The sequence below is a fragment of the Hesperophylax consimilis genome, chromosome 5 (assembly GCF_061612785.1).
Source record: "Hesperophylax consimilis isolate HC1 chromosome 5, BYU_Hcon_1.0, whole genome shotgun sequence".
Taxonomy (NCBI): Eukaryota; Metazoa; Arthropoda; class Insecta; order Trichoptera; family Limnephilidae; genus Hesperophylax; species Hesperophylax consimilis.
In genome coordinates this window covers 41,536,101-41,557,235 of record NC_142840.1, presented here as the reverse complement: position 1 = coordinate 41,557,235, position 21,135 = coordinate 41,536,101, and the positions used below count along the sequence as shown (strand labels likewise).

The window sequence follows — 21,135 nt, the reverse complement described above, 5'->3', positions numbered from 1 at the left end:
CCACTTTGTAATTGGGATTCCCAATAATTAAATATTTTAATTTAGATCTTGCCCTATATTATCTTCCAATGATTTATCAAACAAGAAGCTATGGTTTTATTTGCTTATTTCTTTACGTTCTACTTAAAATTGTTACACATCAATATATTACGAAGAAGATTGCAAATTTGAGGTACATGATATAGTGATAAGCATCAAAATATAGTTGCTGAACTGTCTGATTTCAATTTTGGAGGCGGGTATGGGTTGGGTACACGTCTGCAATAGATCTCCCTAAGTGGTTCGCTACGTTTGATGACTTGGCAGGGGTTCCCGGTTTTATGGGGGTGAGGTTTGTCCAGGTCTGCCCACCTGCTGCTTGGCGGGCCTGATCGAGAGAGGCTGGTTGAGAGAGGCCTTTTGACCTCACCGGCCAGACTCTCTCGACCCATCACCTTGCACTGCACTCGATAGAATGGATTCATACATCCGTCACTCCTGGTCACACTGACCCCAGATTCCTACCCACCCTGTGGATCGAACCCTTCCACATCCATTTATAGTCCTTTAAGATGATATAGGCCCTTAGCGAAATTATTTTTCTCGAGGCTTCCTGTGTGGAGCTAATGTTAAAAAGGGTACAATAGTACTGAGATCTCGGTACCTTCTTAGATCTCTATCCCCTTCCATCTTAACTCTGTTTGGTTACTGTTAAAAAAACGTATCTCTTGTAAAGTTATCAAGCTCAATGAAACGCAGCATCCTTAAAGATCTTTCGTAATAATCAATAAATAATATTGTAGGTGAGTGGTCAGCTCTGTCTGGTCGTGATAGTGGTCAATGTACCGGAAAAGGCCCGGCGGTTTTCAAGAACAGATTTCATTCTTGAACAGATCGTTTCGGTTAGAAGACGTACGAGAACCGATCGATCAGTTGGTGTCATATTTTAAACAGTTTTTTTAACGTTGTAGCGAAAAGAGTTGTAAAGAAGTAAAAGTGATTTCTTGTTTTTTTATGTTTCGTGCTTTTTGTATTTATCAAATAATTGTAGTGATTTTAATGTGATCTTAACAATCGAATTAAGAACACCGATTAGTTTTCAGAAAGTTCAAAAACGTGCTATTATGTTATGTTAAAAAAGATTCATTTTTTTTGTTTATTTGAGTGTATTCGATAATATTTTGTTTGTTCGGTTCGTCAAACTTTATCGGTGAAAAATTTGATTGGAGAATAAGAAAATACTAATAAATCTAAACAAAACATGAAACAGAACAAGACACAGAAAAATTAAAAAAGATAACAGTCGCAACTAGGAATCGAACCTAGGATCTCTTGTCTTTCTGGGACCGGCGTCTTAAACCACTCGACCAATGGGAATAAAAATAAAAAATAAAAATGTAGCTGTTAAATATATACTTTATTTAAATTTTTGTCAGATTTCGCGATTAAAAATATTCTTATTAATTTTCGTTTTAGGGCAAAATACAGATATGGTTCTGATTTGGGTTACGCGTTTTCGGCAATGCATATTTTCAGTGTAGAATATGAATTAATTAATCTAGTCACCTCCAAAGTCGGTAGCGAAACTGCAATCTTATGAAACAATTTTCGCTGTTCGAAATAAATTCTTCATTAACTGTGTGGGTAATGGGTACAGCCCGCGTAATTACATAAACAATACAAATCAATGCTAAGAATCTAATAACGTCTGCGGTTGATAAATAATTTTACAATTCTCTATCTGTGTTATATTTTAAATCGATACGGAATTCCCAACATATCACAGATTTTTTTTTGTCTCATCATGAAATAGAACAGGATGTTGAAAAATAAAATAAAATATTTCTATTTTTTTTTGACGTCTATAACAGAGGAGATATATATATTCCAAGTCTCTGGTCTCGATAAATAACGCAACCATAGTTTTAAAAAGTGAAAAATTACTCAGCTTTCAAAATCGAAAGGTTTAATGGTCGAGTGGTTCAAAGTATCGGATATTAATACACAGGTATCGCGGGTTCAATCCTTAAATTGCCAGTTAAATCGTTGATCATTGCACAAGAAATATTTTCGGCTCATAATGACGATAGTTGGATGAGTTAAAATTATGTCAGATTGTTTGCAAACTGGGAATGTTAGTCTTTCTTTAATAAAAAAACTAAACGGCTTTAGCTATGTGATGGTTTTTTGGGACCTTGACTTACTGTTTACATCACTTTTGAACTCCCTAAACCCTCCCCATATGTACACGATTCAGTCATTTATTTGTGAACAGCATTATGAACGCATTTAAATATTCTAATGCTGCAGGATTAACAATGGAGTATTAATTAACACGCACGATATTTATTATTGTTCTGTTTCCATCGTGATGTGTTTTTGACTATCAATAAATATGACATTAATGTCCGACGTGCTGAGTTAACATTAACAGTATATTATTATTTATTCGATTAACGTGATGAGTTAATAACATTATCAAAAGTACATTTCATTGCCCAACGATTATCTGACTATAGATATAGTTATTTGTCAATTTTTCAATTTGTCAATTAACTAAAAAATATTTTGACTTTTAAATAATATATTCATGTTGATTAAAAAACTCTGACTCTGAATAAACTTACATGTTTCTATATTTTAACTCTCAAAATTATAAATCGTTCTTTAAAAAATGTTTGAATAACTTTTCTGTTTGAATAGCTTTTCTATAATTGGTCGAACGAAATCTGATGTCAAATGTCCTTAATGTAAAGTTTGTAAAACGTAATAATCTTTCTGTTATATACGTACTTTGATAATAAAAGGGAGAGGTCGCTACGCCGTTTTGTATTGTGTAGTTAGAGTATGTTGATCTGAGTTTTTGACACGATTTGTGGTTATCTTTTTAGTTTTAACTTACATACATCGTAAAATCTCCAAAAATTAAAAAAAAATCATAAATGTATTTCATCTCTTGTTTATGTTTTACGGTGAAATATTTCACGTACATTCATATGGTTGTAAGAAATACATCCATTTTTCAGTCTAGAACAGATTGAAAGGAGAGTGCGTACACTTACACTATGGTATGCGTATGCTTACCCCGCATATGGTATAAGAGTAGTTTTTTATAAAAAATTTAGATTTATGAGGTATATGTGAGGTATTTGTGTTTATTAGAAGTACCTTAATAATCACTCTAATTAATAAAAAAAATGTTTATCGTTTTAATACAAAAATTCTAATGAAAAATTGCGCACAGTTACTCCATCTGATTTTAAGTACTTTCAAACCCTTCTCTAATCGTACTTAGTTTTACTACTCTTATACTTATTTTGACTGGCTTCCTGTTATATTGTATCAAAATCCCCCACTATATTTTAGCACCAGTCTCACATGCGGTCTACCAACAATTTTTTAACTCGATTATGAAAGACTAAATTGCTAATTGGGAAGTTGGTAACCGGTTATTTCGTAGAAATATCGTATAGTATTTCAATGCCTTGATCAAAACACGTTAAAGTAATAAAAAAACGAAATGCCTTTTGTAGAAAAATTACACTCATACAAGAATGATCTGCGAAAAAACTGTGAAAATGTACGCATAAACAAAAAATTAATAAATCAGAATGACTTACTGGAGTGGAGTACTATCGTTGTTAAATAAGTATTGCAATTTAAAATCAGTGCAATTTCTGTTCACAAAGAAGGGATTAATAATAAATTAGTGATACTAACCAGTGTGATATTCTAACGTGTATTAATATATTTATTTTAATAATAATAACATTTAAAACAAAATATTGTAATATTATAGGTGTGTAGTAATTATGAGAACGGCTAATTTTTCCTTTGTTTTTTAAATGAATTGTTATTCATTTTGGAAGTAAAGTAGCAAGCTGGAGGTTGCGGTTCAAATCCCGATGTGCGCAATTAAATTTTATTACTCATTAAAAATAATATATAGTTTATTTGAGCCACATTCCAGAGTGGAAGATACTCACAGTATCGCCCTGGTCAAAGACCACCGTTCAGAATTAAAATATTGCTGTTGGTGACTAGATCTGAATAGTTAGGTACTTCCCCACCTTCCTCTTTCCCATTTTCTCCCACTCCCCACTACCTTCAGCCACACAACATACCCCAACTGGGGATGCCATAGTCTCACGGGCTACAAACGGTTGGGAGCAGTTAGGACTATTGTGCGTCTTCATATTACTATTTTTTTTTGGTTAAGACTTGAGTGATTTCAAACACTGAAGGGATAAATCAATAGAAGTGTGTTATGGGCGTTTCCGTGTGCCATAAGTAAGTTCAATTTTTCCTTACTTCCTGCAGGGTAGGGATGAATTTAAACGCTTGTCACTCCTGTACACACTGACCCCAGATTCCTACCCACTCCCCATACCTTTTTCCTTCCCAGATCTCCTTCTCCTTATTTTCTTAAAAAAAACCCTCAAAACAGCATCCCACAGATGACAAAGGCCGCGAGGGAAATTATTTACCTCAGGGCTTCTTGTGTGGAACTCATGTAAAAAATAAAATTTAATTTAATAATTTGGTGATATACAATATCAACGATATTTTTTTATATAAATTTTATATTTATTTATTATTTTTTTACGATTTATTTATTGTACAGTTATATTTGTGTTCTTGGTAAAAAAAATTATACCTGTTATTTTTGTTGATGTTTTTTACAGCTGTGAAATATTATCTTAATATGCTTGTTTGATAAAATTGCAAATTAAATAATGGCAATATTGAGATTCAGTGAAGTTATATTAATTAGCTTGTTTGTGGCAATCGGCGCAGATGAAGCGAAACCTCCTCACATTGTCGTGATTATAGCGGATGATTTGGTAAGTTCAGTTGAAATTAAGTACATTTAAATTAAACATAATTGATTAAACCCTGATAAAACATAACAGCAGAAAACATTCCGTATGGTATTTTCTGATTATTTAAATTACAAAAATTCATCAATCAATTCACTGCCAGAATTACACCTACAGAAAGTTTTACACCTACTTAAAATACACTCTTTTCTATTGTTTCTGGCTTTCCCCTTTCAAAGTTGTTTTAAGCCATCATTTCACATTATGGAGAGAGAGAGAAAGTGAATTTATGCATTATTTTTTTTTAAATGGGCAAATTTCAAAATTATTTGGGAGATTGGAGTCGAGTTCAGACTTCAAAAGAGATATGGAATGGAGGGGAGGCAACTTTAGATAAGGCTTGATAGAAGAGAGGATATTTTTTTAAAGAGGGACAGCCAAAAAAAATTGATCTAAAGTTCAAATTCCACAGAATTATAATCTGGCTAGTCAAGTACGTTAATTTTAAGTGGTAAGAAGGAACGGAACGATGTCCAATTCTAATTCGAATAAGTGAGGAAATTATGTTATTGGTAAAAAGGGAGAATTTTTAAAAGTACGGTTTTGATAAAATAGTCCTTTATGTTGAGAAATAACAGGCTCTCTTTGATTGACTACCAATCTGACCAAACTTTGCGGTATCTATTGAAAAAATGGCAGATGTAGTTATGAGTGGTTTATTTGTGGATGTGTTTGACGAGGGTAAAAATATTGTTGGATGCTCCCTGTTTTGCCAAGGAATCCGCAATATTAGAATTACATAAGTCAAAAATTCTGTGTTAATAAGTGGTTTTAAAATTTTGTATTTGTAGTTTGTTCCAATCTAATTTCACATTAGAAAAAACCAAAGATCAGTTTAGGTTAGGCTTTTTTACGTCGGTAGTTCCAGCAGGTAGGTGAAATCATCTTCATGTTTAATCCCGTCTGCGTGTAATTCTGGCATTGTAATAATGGGTGATTTCATAATGTTACCGTTTAAATTTACATCCAAAACGTGCCATAAACATAACAATCATTTATCATGTTTTGTAATTAAAGAATTTTCGTTTATTGTTTTAGAATTGTAGAAATCTATTAATATTTTAGTTCGCTCCACCATATACTAATATTTTCAAAGGTTCATAACTGCTAATAAAATGTGTCATCAAAAACTCTGTCAAAACAAGAATAAAATAATATTGTTATAGACAAGTCTTCGATTTTGAAAAAATCACATATATCTAAAAAACTAACGTTTCTTTTTTTCTATTTATTGTTTGTTCTTATTTATTATTGTTTGTTGTAAAACGATTTTTTATAGCAAGGTCTTTAAGCTAAGATAAGACATTAAGTAATTAAAAATGATGTCTTATAAAAATAGTGAATTAATAAAGCTGTTCTGTAGGTACACTCACTACTTATTAAGTCCTGCACAGCTGTCATCGAAGATTGTTTAATATCATATCGATAACAACAAAAACCTTTTAAAATCATTAAAGGTTAACCGGTTTTCCGTTTTAATGACTTGCGTTTTCTGTATTTCGATTTTAAAATCTGTACAGAATACAATGATTTTTTTTCTCAATCTACCTGTTTAAAATTAACCACACCCAATAATAATAGCATCACAGTAAATAGGTACATGAAGTTGAGAAATATGATTGATTTTTATCCTGATTATCTATGTAAAGTATTCTGTTTTGTTAATACATGCACAGCAAAATGGAATTTAAAATGGCCATGAAGGATGTGGTATAGTTTGATATATTGTTATCGTGCTCACACAGAGTACGCGGTGGAAATATAGCAAACAACAATCACATTGGTCAGCGTATATGAACGCACATAGCTACTTTAATAATTCGTTTATGAAGATATATGAGGAATGGACTAAACTCACGATATGATGCGGTTGTACCACTCCAGCCAGGAGCACTCCTGTCCCGATGCGACTGGTGTACAAGGACGCTCAAAGGATAGGAAGGAGGTTGGAGTACAATCGACTGGTATACATGGCTACCTAATTAGCCGATATTGGAATTTAGGATGTAAAAAGGAATTGGCTGAGCTATGTTCTTTTTCTTTCTACGTGTCTACCTTCTTATTGCTTTTTTGGCTCTTCTTAGATCTTCAAGATTATTCTTGATTCAATTTGCTTCATCTTGCCCCTTCTTGGCTCATCTAGGCTTTTCTTGGCTCTTCGTAGTTCTTCTTGCTTTTATTAGCTCCTATTGGCCCGCCTTTACTTTTCTTGCTTCTTCCCGCCCCTTTTAGCTCATCTAGGCTCTCCTTGGCTCTTCATGATTCTTCTGGACTCTTCTCAACTTTTCTTGGCTCACCTTCTTCTTCTTCTTAATCTTCTCCCCCTCTCTTACCTCTTCTGGTCTCTTCTTGACACTATATTGTCACTTGCCCAGTCAGTTTCTAATATATTTACGTAATACAACAGTTACATACTCGTAGACAATAAATGACAAATGTCACATAATGTCCGTCCGTACGAAAATCGTCACCAGAATAGAACACGTTCTTTTTTCATCCTGATCCAAATGAAAAGACGACCATATGGAAACTGAATGAAAAGAAGCGTCATTTAAAACGCCAATAATAATACATGGTGTTTCATTCGAAGGGTTGGAACGACGTCAGCTTCCATGGATCTAACCAGATTCCCACCCCTAACATAGACGCCCTGGCCTACAACGGGGTCATTCTCAACAGCCACTATGTACAGCCACTTTGCACCCCATCCAGGGCTGCCTTTCTCACAGGGAAATATCCCATACACACAGGTAAAATAATTTGTAAATGTGTTGATAATCGTAAAGTAGGTACGGATAATGTAACGTACGTTACGTACGCTTAATAAACGGTAATATCCTACCGAAATAACGATGCTCACATTAAACGGATCGGAAATTTATCTCACTAAGTATATTTTTCTGTTCAAACGTGAATCGTCCATGCCCATACCCATCTATAAAATAAAATAGAATTTTTAGAATAAAAAATTAAATTTGTTGCACTTTTTTAAGTAAAAATACACATGGTTAAAAAGTAAAAGTGAATTGTTCAAGTCAGTCCATAAAGGCTGAAAAGCTGTGCTTACCTAAGAAACTCGAACCATAAAAAGATATTAAAATATTCGTTAACTGTTTTTTCCATGATTTTTTAAGGAACAGCTACTTACGCTCATTTATTCGTTTGGCCACAACAATCAAAGTGGCCAACTGAATAAATGGCAACAGAATGCCGATTTTCAAATATTTAATGCACAATTTATTATTGAACAACACAAAGTCATTGCCCTGCCACTGGTGAATACAATCGATAATATTATTACTAACGCAATTAATTAATTTTTATCAACTGTTCCATTTATTATTTGGGGCTGTCAAAAGTTATCGTTGTTGAACATCTGACCCGTTGATGTGTAATTTGGGTTAATACATTTTTTTTAAATCACGATTGTTGAAATACGAAAATTATTCTAATAAGTGAATTACTTCTGATATCAGACGTTCATTGTATTTTAAAATACAATCAATACATATTTATATATATGCACAAAACGTGTAAATATTCAGCTAATTCGTTTTGTTGTAGTTACTAAAAACTATATGACGATCATTTCTATTACACCAGTTGAAAATATATGTATTTGTGCTTTTAGAAAAAACTTTATGATAATCTTCGAATAGTAACTTTCTTAAAGTTACATTAGAAACAATGCCCAGTAAAGCGAATCCTTCTTGTTTTCCGCTTCAATATTGAATGGTTTTTAACAATATTTTACGGTATCATTTCCGAACGATACAATGCAATTAAATGAAATTCGACAACTCATAAATATATTGTGATATTGAACACAAATACAAGATTTCCCAACTAAAAAACCAACGGATTGGGGAAAGTTCACCTTAAGTCAACCTACAATAAGGAATAATCTTAGACTTAATCTTGTTATTACAGTCCCATATCCTCAGGTCTTTTAGAATGTGAGTCCCAAAGCCGTTGTTTCTTCAGTTGGTAGGTAAATTAGATACGCATTGCATGGGGTCACTTTCGTTTAGGATGTCGATGTGTTGTTGTTTGGCATTAGTTGTTTGGCTATCTTCCAAGTCATTAAAGCAGACTATTAAATTTGATTTCGTTCCAGGGATGCAGCATCTCGTTCTTCTTGAACCAGAACCTCGCGGACTTCCACTGGCAGAGAAACTCCTGCCGCAGTACTTGAAGAGTATCGGGTACTCCACGCACGCGGTGGGCAAGTGGCATCTCGGCTATTACAGGACCGAGTACACGCCGACTAGACGAGGGTTCGATTCCCACTTTGGTTGCTGGAACGGGCTGCAGGACTACTACAACCACGATGTGGCTGCAACGGTAAGACATTCAAATGAGTTTGGAAACTAAAAAAGTGTTGATCATGGTTCATGACAGAGTTTGGCCTTTGTAGAAGCAACAAATATTAGTAAGGCCCCTATCGATACCCCTGGGGAATCCCTCAATCAATTTTTTTACGTCATTTGGTGGTATTCTCCTGCCCAAAGGCACTTCCTTGAGCGCGTTCTGATCGTCAGTTCTGAACTCTAGTTCTGACCTCTCTGTCAGTGTTAGTATTAATACTTTAGGAACATGTAATTAAGCATTCTATAATGTTTTTCCTGACATTCTTTTTGCCATACAAGGAAATCGGGTATTATAATAATAACAATATTTATCAACTCGATTAACTGGAGGTACCAATCTTGTTCCCTGTTGTTAAAACAATTCCTGGAACGTGGTGGGGTCCTAAAGCGGTCACTAAAAGTTAATCTGTAATAAGAAATTATTATATGATACTAATTATTTTACTGATAATATCTAAGCTAAACAAGAGAGCTGTTTGAATACTCCTGAGAAAAAGAAACGATCCAAAAACTTTGTAGTCTAAACTAAGGCATTCATTGGCATTATATGGTGTTTCAAAATTGTACAACCGAAAGCATTAGTGTTACCTAACAAACTGTTTTTATCAGTTTTTGCTGTTGTCTTATTAGGCTTAGGTAGGTACAAGTAAAGTTATTATACATAAATACTTTCTCCGTAATATAACATTGTCTATAGCCATTATTAAGGTATGGTCCACTGCTTACTGTTTCTTATTGATATAAATGTACGTGTAAAAATGCAAGATTAAAATAATTAACTGTAAGTTTTAACATAAATTACTACAACTCAAAAGTTCAAATTTCATTAGACACAAAGTAAACCGTTCGTCCGGGGTGAATATAACTCACAGGATTTTATGTAATATATTGAAATAGTCACATTTTTAGTTAATCTAAAAAAAAATTAAACTAGCGTTTTGTAAGAATACAAAACCATTGTACCAAAGAAAGTTTTTAATTTGGCGTCACAGGTATTTGAATCAAACTCTATAATAATATATGTCCTATTCTTATTATTTAAAAAAATTAACACAATATTAACCATTCTCAAATTAAAAAAAGTTTCAGCTTTTATTGTTATTATTCTACTATTAGTACTATTCATATCGTTCAAAATTGTTTTTAAAATATTGCATTCTTGCTCATCGAAGCAAAAATGTTTTGCTTGTAATTACATTTTAATAGAGAATGTAGGGAAGTAGGTAAAATCCTTTTTTTTGATGCAGGTATTCAGTGAGTAAAAAATCCATTACGTACTTAACGGTTAAATTTCGTCAATCCATTTAAATACTTGGAGAATTGGAACTTCCAATCAATTTCGGTAGGTAGGTACTCCAAACGTAAATTACTCAAAAAACCGGTTAAAATAGTGCTTTCGGCAATCTTTTCTTATGATGTTTATGTTGTTTTGTATCGAAACTTAATTCACTTGTTGACCTATATTTTGATATCTATTTTAGATAAAATTGTCGAGCGAGTATCATTTTTTTTAACGCAGACCATTTGAAGTCTTTCCTCAATATCTTAATAAAATTTTAGGATTGAAAAAAAAAACTCATTAATATGTTAAAATTAGTGTGTGTCACAGATTTCTATGCACATTAAATACTCTCCCAAGACTTTCTTAGATATTGTGGAAAAATGCTTTTAATCAGAAAAAAAGTATTATTTGTCAGGTCAGTGGCTGAATTGGTATCGCATCTGGGTCCCACTCAAGCGTAGTGTGTTCAATTCCTCAGCTGGCTAAGTCCTTTATCACGAAACAAGCAAAATATCCACCTTCTCTGATGGTAGTAAGAGATTTTCAAATATTGTCAGGTTACTCGTTATCTGCGAATGAACAAGCATACAAATTGGACCCATTGTTTTTTCGACTATTATAGGAACTACTTTTATTTTGGTTAACCTTTTATCCTATTTATTCATATTGATCGTACTAATATGATGTGTCTTTTTTATGAGTTATTTGTTGTATTTTTTTCCTTTGAATTTCGTTGTAAAAAATCATTCCAATGCGAAGTTCTAAATTAGTAAGAATTATTGCGTAACCTACCTAAATGAAGTTCAATGTTAATAATATCACATATTTGTTATGAACGGAAACACATGTAACACATCTAAAAATCTCATTTGACTAGGCACGCTTACCAATGCGCATCGCCTACCATCATATTGCAATCGACAGTCACTAATTAGTTTGTAAATTTTTCAGTTCTTTCCCAACATGTCTGGCTACGACATGCGGCGAAACCTCGAGGTGGACTTCAGCGCCCGAGGAAAGTACTCTACCCACCTGTATACTGACGAGGCTACGAAGCTGATAGCGCAACATGACACGACCAAGCCGATATTCCTGTACCTGGCGCATATTGCTCCCCACACCGGCAATCAGAAAGACCCGTTCCAGGCTCCAGATGAAGATGTTGCCAAGTTTCCTCATATCGCTGATCCGGAGAGGAGAACCTATGCGGGTACTAAATCAATACATAAACAAAACAGAATAAACTATTTTAAAAACATGAGTTCTACAAAAAATAATCTGAAATTTTTTTTACCAAAACTTTGCACTTGTAAATAGATTATTGTTTTAAACTATACAACAATTTAAATCCATACCATAAAAATCAGACCTTGAGAAATCATTTACCTCAGGGACCATGTCGTCTTTGGGAATTCTATGTTCGTCATATGCGTGGATTTATTCCGGTTTTTTGAGAACATGGTTCTCAAGTTATTAGGTGAATTATTTAAAATAACATTACAACTTGAGTGAATTATTCACAATAACGCCCCAGGAAGACATAGACGACTTTGTAAATCAAACTCGTGTAATAATATGGGTTAAGCAAAGATTTGGAATTACAAAATAGTAGATACTTATGTGTGAGATGATATTGAATGAAGTATCAAGCAAGAAGTATACTCCAAAAATAATTTATTTCTGTAGTGTAATGCCATACATTCCATAATTCAGAGTAAAACAAAATAAAAATACATAAAATAAAAACAGAAAATAAGCGAAAAAATACGATGTTGGGAATGTTATCAGAAATCGTTGAACAACAGACAATAACCATAACCCGGGTACACTTGGGGGATTCACTTCCACACCTAAAATTCTTGGTAGCCATTCTTTGAATTTAATTTTGAATTATTCGTTTGTTGTCAGTTCTCTTTGAAAAAGACTGCTCTAGATTGATGAAAATGTGACCCATCTCATTAAATAGATAGAATTCAAAAAATTGTAAAACGAACTTTATTCCTGAGCGAATTGGGTGATTTTTAGTGATTTATCTCAAATGAATTAAGGTTATTAATTAATATTGTTATATTTTCAGCTATGGTGTCAGTTTTGGACCAAGGCGTTGGCAAAGTGGTCACAGCCCTAAGGAGTAAGGGAATGTTGGACAACTCGATCATCCTGTTTATGGCGGATAACGGAGCTCCTACCTTTGGTATCCATTCCAACAGAGGATCTAACTACCCACTGCGAGGGGTGAGACTTCAAATATTGGATAAACTTATAAAAATGACCCAAACTAATACTATAATAACCTATTTTGTTAATTTGTACTTATACCTCCAACGTAAATAGTTGTCTCCATTAGATATTTAAATTGAAATCGAATGTTGTTTTTTTAAAAAAGCCTTTGAATGCACCGGAATTTGACAATTTCACCAAAATTACAATCAATTCATATTTTATTACATTACTATCTCAGACCCGTGAAGATGCATGAAATGTTATTATAATTATAGGATTTGTGAAGCTGTAAGTACATTTATACAAAAAAAAATTACTTTAAGGATCATTGCCTTTTAAAAAGAAACATTATCGATTTTAGAGACGATCAGAAATTTAATTTTCGAATGCACATCGTCAGTAAAACCGTCAGTAACCTTGAAAAATTACTTAATTGTCAACAAGGAAAATACATTTTATACGGAATTTTATACCGGTACTGAATTACAAAATAAAATAATTTTGCTACCTAATCTATCACTTTTCCGAACTGTTCCCACAATCAGTTCCAATATTGAAAATTACGTTTAAATTCAAAGAAAATCCAAGTTCTAGAGTTCATTGTACCGAGTTTTAAAACTCAACAACTTTTTTTTAATTTCATAAAATACTAGATGTACTTCGCCACGCGTTGCTGTGGTTAAGTCTGCAGAAAGAGAAAAAATAGCGCGTGCTGTTTTTATGTCCAACAGATGGCGCTGTTTTTCAAAAATGATGTTTTTACCTGTCACAGGTGACATCTTTATAATATAGATATATAAAAACACAGGCGTATTCGAATGCAACTTTGTGTCAAAAATTCAAAGCAATCGTTGAAGACTTTCGGAGATTTAAGATTTACAACAAACAAACATTTATATTTTTTATTTATACAGATTGTAAATATAATATTGTAAACATGGGTAGGTGAGGGTTGATTATAATATTAATTTACTATCAAACATAACTTTTGTCTAGTATTTCTAGATCAAATTTAAGATAAAAGCAATATACAGCTGTGAAAAATAATAGCTTTTTTTGTTGTTTTTGTTTGTTCAGTAAGGAAACATTTTTGAAAAAAGGTCAGTACATATATACATCTACTACTGGTATGATTTTATACTTGAACGTTTTATTTCTTAGCAAAAAGAGTCACCGTGGGAAGGTGCTAGTCGCGGAGTGGCCGCCATCTGGAGTCCTCTCTTGGGAAAGTCTAGCCGAGTTTCAAACCAACTTATTCATATTTCAGACTGGCTTCCTACCTTCTGGACAGCTGCTGGTAATTACATTATACCTACTTACTCAACTTTTCAAAAACAGACATTTCAATGAACAAATAAAATTTGCGTCTTACACATTTATCATTACAGAGAAAGTTATATCTTTTTCATCGCCTGATTCAGAGTTTCAGACAATACGTTATGTAAAATATTGGAGATGTTTATGAATAATACATTTTGTTTTAAATTGGTTTATATTGACATCAAATGTAACGAGAGTACTGTCGTGTGATTTTTTTTTTTTTTAATGTTCTTTATTCAGTAAAGTTTATACATTACAGTAAACGGGTAAATTTTTGGCCACCACACTAGGGACATGCCCGTGTTGTAGTGGTCAATTTTATGTTAAGTATAATAATACAAATTAAAAATAAGTTGAATGAAAACAAAATAATATAAAAATAAAATAAAATAATTTATACATCTAAAACAAGTATGAAGTATAAAGGAATTAAAAATAATGCAAAATATCTACATAAGCTTAAGATATATAAATATATAAAATAAGTGTGGAAAACAGAAATATTTAAAATAATATAAAAAGTATATCAAAGAAAATACGTATTATTGAATTAAAAATAATACAAGGAGCATGAATCAAAAAAAAGAAAAAATACAAGTACATTTGTGTAATTAAAATAGAAAAAAGTGTAGTAAAAATACAAGTACATTAAGTACAAGTGTATTTCTAAAAAAGAATACAAATACAATATAAAATCAAAGAAAGTACTATTTCGTAAACAAGTAGGGATAAGTTATATCTTGATGAGCGATTTGCATGTGCGTGTTATGGTAACATAGGTGTATAGATATATATCGGCAATTTTTGTGTAAATCCACGTTTGAGCTACGGCTAAGGATATGTACACAAATGTGGAATTATTGTCACAATATTTTTCGTAATAAATACTAGAGTATAAGAAACATATCAGATGAATAAGAAAAAGAAATATATTGTTTAGTAATATACAAGTTATTTAAATTATTTACTGGTGATATAGGTTCATATGTTCCTTAAAGAAATTTCGCCCCTTTTCAGATATCCATTTATGCACACCGGTTGCAAAGTGAGTAAGTGTTTTTGATGTTTTGATGTCGTTTTTTAACGTGTTGAATATTTTAGGTGCGATGTATGAGTATTGCCTTTGTGAAAAAGTGGTTTTTGTTACAGGAATTATGCATTTTCCGTGCTTTGAGTAGCGTGTATGTATGTCCGTTTGTGTAGAGTTTATCAATCCATTTTTCCAGATATGGATAAGAGCTATCTTGATATACAGTTGGCGAATATCAAGGGCTGTGAGTTTCTTGAAGAGTGGCTCTGATGGATGAGAGGGGGAACATTTGAAGATGACCCTTAGCAAAAGTTTTTGAACGGTCACTAGAGGGTAGAGGATGGATGCTGCACAACCTCCCCATCCTATAATGCCATACGCTGCTATCGATTGAAATAGAGCAAATTGATAACATTGCAATGTTATTGGAGTTAGGTGGCGAGGGATGTGAATGTGATATTAAAGTAACAAATATGCCTGATCTTGATTTCCTCACGTTTTGTAACATTTATGAAATTAACTATAAAACACACAAAAAATGCAAAATGTTAAACAGACATTGTCAGATGCAATGCAAGAATTACAATAGTTACTAGATTTTTTTGGGATTGGGATTTCAGTAATTGAAGAAGTACATAATATTAATAAATCCAAATGAAATACGACACAGAATAAGACACAAAAAATAAAAAATTACTTTGATGGGTATAACCTCCAAAGTTATTCCAATAAATTAAACATTTATTTCAGTTTCAAAATGATGATTGCATGTATGTAATATGATTTTAAAAAGTGTTTTGTCTGCTCCAGGCCGTGATCCAGCTGAACTCGGAGCCATTGATGGAATAAATATGTGGTCAGCTCTCAAGAACAACACCGCTTCACCGCGAGCTGATGTTGTCCTCAACATAGATAGCGTGGAGCCATTCGTATCCGTCAGAAGAGGGGATTGGAAGTACGTCAACGGCTCCACCCACTCCGGGGAGACCGACCAGTGGTATGGGGAAACTGGTGCACTAGCTGAACCATACGATCCCAAGACCATTCTGCTATCCCCCACAGCCATGTCTCTCGCTGGCTACATCACGAAGAGTCAAATAGAAGAAAAAAAGAAGACTGACAGAGATTCGGAGGATACTTACACCTTAGAGCTGCTAAGAACAAGCAAAATACTCTCTCTCAGAGATGAAGCAACCATCAATTGCGGCCTCGATCCAGATAACTCTGTAAACACGCCGTGCAATCCAATAGAGGCGCCCTGTCTCTTCAACATCAAAGATGATCCCTGCGAAAGAAACAACCTTGCAAGCGTGCGATCATCTATCAAAGCCAGTATGGAAGAGTTTGCCCAAAAATACATCGATTCCAGCAAGCCTCCGAGCAACCTTCCTATAGACTTCGACGCTGATCCCAGGAAACATGATAATCTCTGGGTCAGCTGGAAGGACGACCACTTATCAGTAAGATCCATATTTAGTTCCTTATCTAACACTTTCATTATCATCTTCGCTGTTTTCTGTGCGCTTGCATGCTTGTCCATTGTAACGGTGCTGGTCGTGACCATGAAGAAAACTGACTGCTTCAGTAGTGTTAGATCTAGGAGTTCGAGGAACAGTAGATTGCCTAGAAACTTGCAGGGAGAGAGGAAAAGAATCCATACCCGTGAGCCGGTGATAGTTCCTCCGGTGAGTGTGGCTCAACGAGTGGAAATGTTCGAAGAAAGAGAACATTCCATATGACAGATATAACACTATCTTGATGCTAAACACTTTAATATCTTTATGAAAGAGCTGAAGGACTGAACAATTTAAATGAGAACAAAGACAATAAATTAGAAAAGATCGGGTTTATGCATGGATTAACAATATATTGAGGTACTGAATTCCGAAATTTTGTAAGAAAACTCGCAAATGGTTGTTAATATTAGCTGATAGTATTATGTTATGTCTTATTGATAAGCGTAAGATGTCAGGTGTGTGCAAATACTGATTGGAATGTTTTGACAATTATTAAAGATAATAATCATGTATTCAAGATGTTGTTCACAGCATGTTTGATTTGCTGAATTCTGAACCCTTAATGAGACTTATGCACGCGCTTGATTACCTTAACGTGTGTTTCAGTTCCTAGGACGTCTACGAGTTGGGGTGAATAGTCATTTGTATAAAATTATCAGGAAACCTCCACGAAAGATATTGCAGCCGACGAAGATATTCTAAACTATGTATATAAATGAAAATTTATGGAATGATATAATTTATTAGAGGATTGTATGAGATCACATCAGCGTGGAATATTCATTTTCTCTTTGTTAACTCTTTGCTATCCTAACATGTATCGATTATGCTTAATTTAACCATTTTCCGTCAGATTTTATCATTATATCCTGCTTGCTTATAACTTATAATATAATCACATATATTGTCTCGTTTACAATAGAGAAAGTTTTACAATTTACCGAGTAAATTCTTCCTTGGAGAGAAATGTTATACTTATGAGTTGTTCTGACTTCAAACTTTATCAGTCTTACTTATAAAGATTCATTAATACGCAGCTGCAGCTTTGCTCGGATTAAAATCGTTTTTCATAATAATGTTCAGACAAGATTTCATGTGATTGACGCGGTCTATTTTTAATTGCGTTGAAATCCGGCCAATTTGATTATGCGTCACGTATTTGCTTTGGTAAATCGATATTTCAATTTAAAATATCCATCCGATAATAATGCATATGGTAATTAATATTTTTTGACATTTTTATTACGCGACAGATCGATATTTGTAAAATCAACCAGATTGTTAATAAAGTCCATCAAATATGATCGTAATACGTTTCTATACCCGGAGGTCGGGCAGTTTAAAAATCTGTCAGCTACGATAAAATACGCAGTACGCATACGCGTGATTATGAGTAACGTTTTCTACCAACCCGTTCTTAAACCCCCGTATTATCTATTATGAGTAAGACTGTAAGTGAATTCAATGACTCTTGGCTTTAAAAATGAGGTTTTTTCTGTTTTCTTTAAAAATATTGAATTATTTGGTAAAAAATAAAACATTACTAAAGTACAAATTTCCATTTCAAACTTAATTATTATGTTATTAATATGTCCAATTTGCATAACTTTTATAATATGTTTTAACTTGTTATTAATATTTAACATCACGTTAACATAAATAATTCGATACGAAATGCCAACAAGTAGGCGCCGGTCGTATTAACATTTTGCAAACAACATACTTTAAATATTATGTAGTTTATAGGAGTATTTTAAATCGAGATTTCCGCTGTGAAATGCTAGGTATGTAATGCTATTTCTAGGGATTATTCTAAAGACATTACAAGTAAAAATGAGATAAAATAAATGATTTTTTTTAAATACCGACGTTTTCGTGTACTTTCAGTTGAAAGTAGCATACCAAAATGTTCGTGTGTTGTCTTTTTTCTAGATAGAGTCGTATCTACATTCCAATTCTCATATTTTTTGCAAAAAAACAGAAACATTCATTATTCAATTCAGTAAACTTGTAAATTGTACAAAGTTTTATTTATCTCTTTTGCTTATATTATCATGTTAGTAGAATCACATCCCGAAAATCAAGCGTTTCGCCACAGAAACCTTGTCAAGATAAACATCTTTAAAGTTATTTATCTTGGTTGATTGACATCAGAATATGTATAAATAAAAAAACTACAAAATTTTTACAAATTTGATTGTGGTCGATTACCAACAAATAAGGAACTTCTACTCTAGTTCGAAATAATTGTAATGCATTCTACTTCGTAATACTTTAAATTGAAATATTATTCGAGACACTGTGTATGAAAAATAATCCATCATAATAAGTTACTTTGGATAGGTAAATCAATTTAAAGAGGACACGCTTGAATGTATAAGTGTACAGGAATAGTATCAAAATCTTAAAAAAAGTTTACAGCAGCTCGTGACTTTTGGGTATACTAGAGTGCTAATATTACTAAAAATGGAATTATTAATGTTTTTGTAGCTGAAAACGATTTTTTTAGAAAATTAGATTTTTTTTATTATCATTTTCAGGACATTTATGTTTGGCCGTATGGATCTAAACTCTTACCCCGAAAATTCCCAAAGATTCTTGGTGCATAGTGACGTTTATCAATTCCATTTACGTTTAGACTCGCGATTCAATTTGACAATAATTCGACTATTATTTTATGTTTTTTGTCATATTCGCTTTCTAACAAAAGCAAATTATTAATATATTTTTTTTAATTCATCCAGTATACCGCTACAAAAGCAAGTATCTCTTTAAAATAATTTACCTGTATGTGTGTAAGCATTAATAATAAAAATATTTATAAATGACAACCCAAATCTGCTCAGAAATGAAGTTCTTTTTGTAAAACAATAATTGGACTTGAAATAATATAGTTTCCAAAAGTATTATAAATTATTATTTTATCTTTTAATAGGGTATTAATTGTTGTTATTTAAAATATTGTAATATAGGTGTTTTTTTTCGTTTAATAAAAATAAGACATCTTCCAACGAACTTTTCACTTATTTTTAATTTCCAGCTTTAAAATAACTTATGATTAACTAAATTAGTATGTGGATGAATTAATTGCATGTATATTAACAAAAATAATAATCATCTTCCATCAATAATTGCTTGTTCAAAATCTTCTCAGGACCATCCTTATTTGTCTTGGGTTAAATGGATATCGCAAGTGGGTTTTGAATTCAAATTATAATCAAATTAAACTGAATTTAATAGTATTCTAAATGGAATTGAATAATATTGAATGGAATTGAATAGAATTGAATAAATTGAGTGGAATTGAATGGAAGTGAATGGAATTAAGTGGAATTTAATAGAATTTATTGGAATTGAGTAGAATTTAATGAAATGAAATTGACTAAAAATGAATGGAATTGAAAATAATTAAATAAGTTGAATGGAAATTAACGGAATTTGTATGGAATTCAAGAAAATTGATTGAATTTATGAAGAATTCAGTGGAATTAAATTTGTGTAGAGTTTCATATTTAGTTTTTATGGAATTAAATAAAGTTGAATGGAATTGAATCGAATTGAATGGAATTGAATCGAATTGAATGGAATTGAATCGAATTGAATGGAATTTTATTATCTTCATCGATCTGATTTCGATATCATGGTCGATTTCAGTACGGCCGGGGCCTGTGTATTGTCTTATTGTGTTTGATGGACCTTACAAGATTACAGATGTGACAATTATTTTCTTGGAATATTTTAGAAAAATGCTCCAGGGATTCTTCCACTAAATCAGGCTTGTCTGCGGAATTAGAACTTGCGAGGACCTTCTGCAGCAATTTATTGGAAAAAACATATTTTTTCAAAACGAGAACACGAACCACAAATTACGAACAATATATAAGATATTATTCAATCACCAACAGAATTTTCAACGTTATAGATAAGAGTCGAAAAATACTATCTTGCTAAGATAATTAATTATTGATAGCAAATATATGTATTGTATTAATAATACAAATGTACCTAAAGGAAATTGTAATAAGGAGAAAAGTTTTATCAGTTATTTGTAATTAGTTAGTAACATTTGGTAGTAATTATTGCCATAATATTGCACATCGCATACACCGAGTTGCATTTGCCATATTTGTATGTTTTACACATCTACCAAAATACTGTTGCGAGCCATATTTTTTAAAACATTTGTGATACCATTATATAAATATCATATAATTTACAACTTGCCATTTGTGTGCCACTTTAAAACTATGTCAAACTTTGATATTAATAAAAAATTTCTTGATCTTTCATTTGATGCCATATTTTTGGAGGGAGTGAGAAGTAGATTGACTTTCACAAGATATTTCCAGTAATAACTTAATCTTACCTCCAGACAGGAAACCCTGAGGAAAATTATTCCATTTTTGGGGATGCTGTTTGGAATGTGGAAGGACTTTTTATAAAAGGAAGGAGATGGTGTTATAGGAAGGGAAAAGGTATGAAGGGTGGGTAGGAATCTAGGGGGGGTCAGCGTGACCTGGAGGGACGGACGTAT

At 32.6% G+C, this 21,135-nt stretch overlaps 1 protein-coding gene across 3 annotated transcripts; it reads left to right on the top strand.

Moving 5' to 3' along the window:
* The first annotated feature begins 869 nt into the window (after positions 1 to 869).
* LOC149423963 (arylsulfatase B-like) lies at positions 870 to 21,072 on the top strand. Of its 3 annotated transcripts, none has more exons than XM_089631876.1 (9): positions 870 to 969; positions 4,665 to 4,823; positions 7,450 to 7,609; positions 8,977 to 9,203; positions 11,463 to 11,721; positions 12,589 to 12,746; positions 13,896 to 14,031; positions 15,895 to 16,544; positions 20,344 to 21,072. In XM_089631876.1, the coding sequence occupies exons 2-9, from the start codon at positions 4,716 to 4,718 to the stop codon at positions 20,392 to 20,394; spliced, it is 1,749 nt and encodes a 582-aa protein (XP_089488002.1). In that variant the 5' UTR covers positions 870 to 969; positions 4,665 to 4,715; the 3' UTR covers positions 20,395 to 21,072. The 3 variants fall into 3 exon arrangements, with proteins under 3 accessions (XP_089488002.1, XP_089488000.1, XP_089487999.1); XM_089631874.1 differs by lacking the exon at positions 20,344 to 21,072 and adding an exon at positions 17,208 to 18,072 and having other exon boundaries at positions 870 to 975; XM_089631873.1 differs by lacking the exon at positions 20,344 to 21,072 and adding an exon at positions 17,208 to 18,071.
* The last annotated feature ends 63 nt before the right edge of the window (positions 21,073 to 21,135 follow it).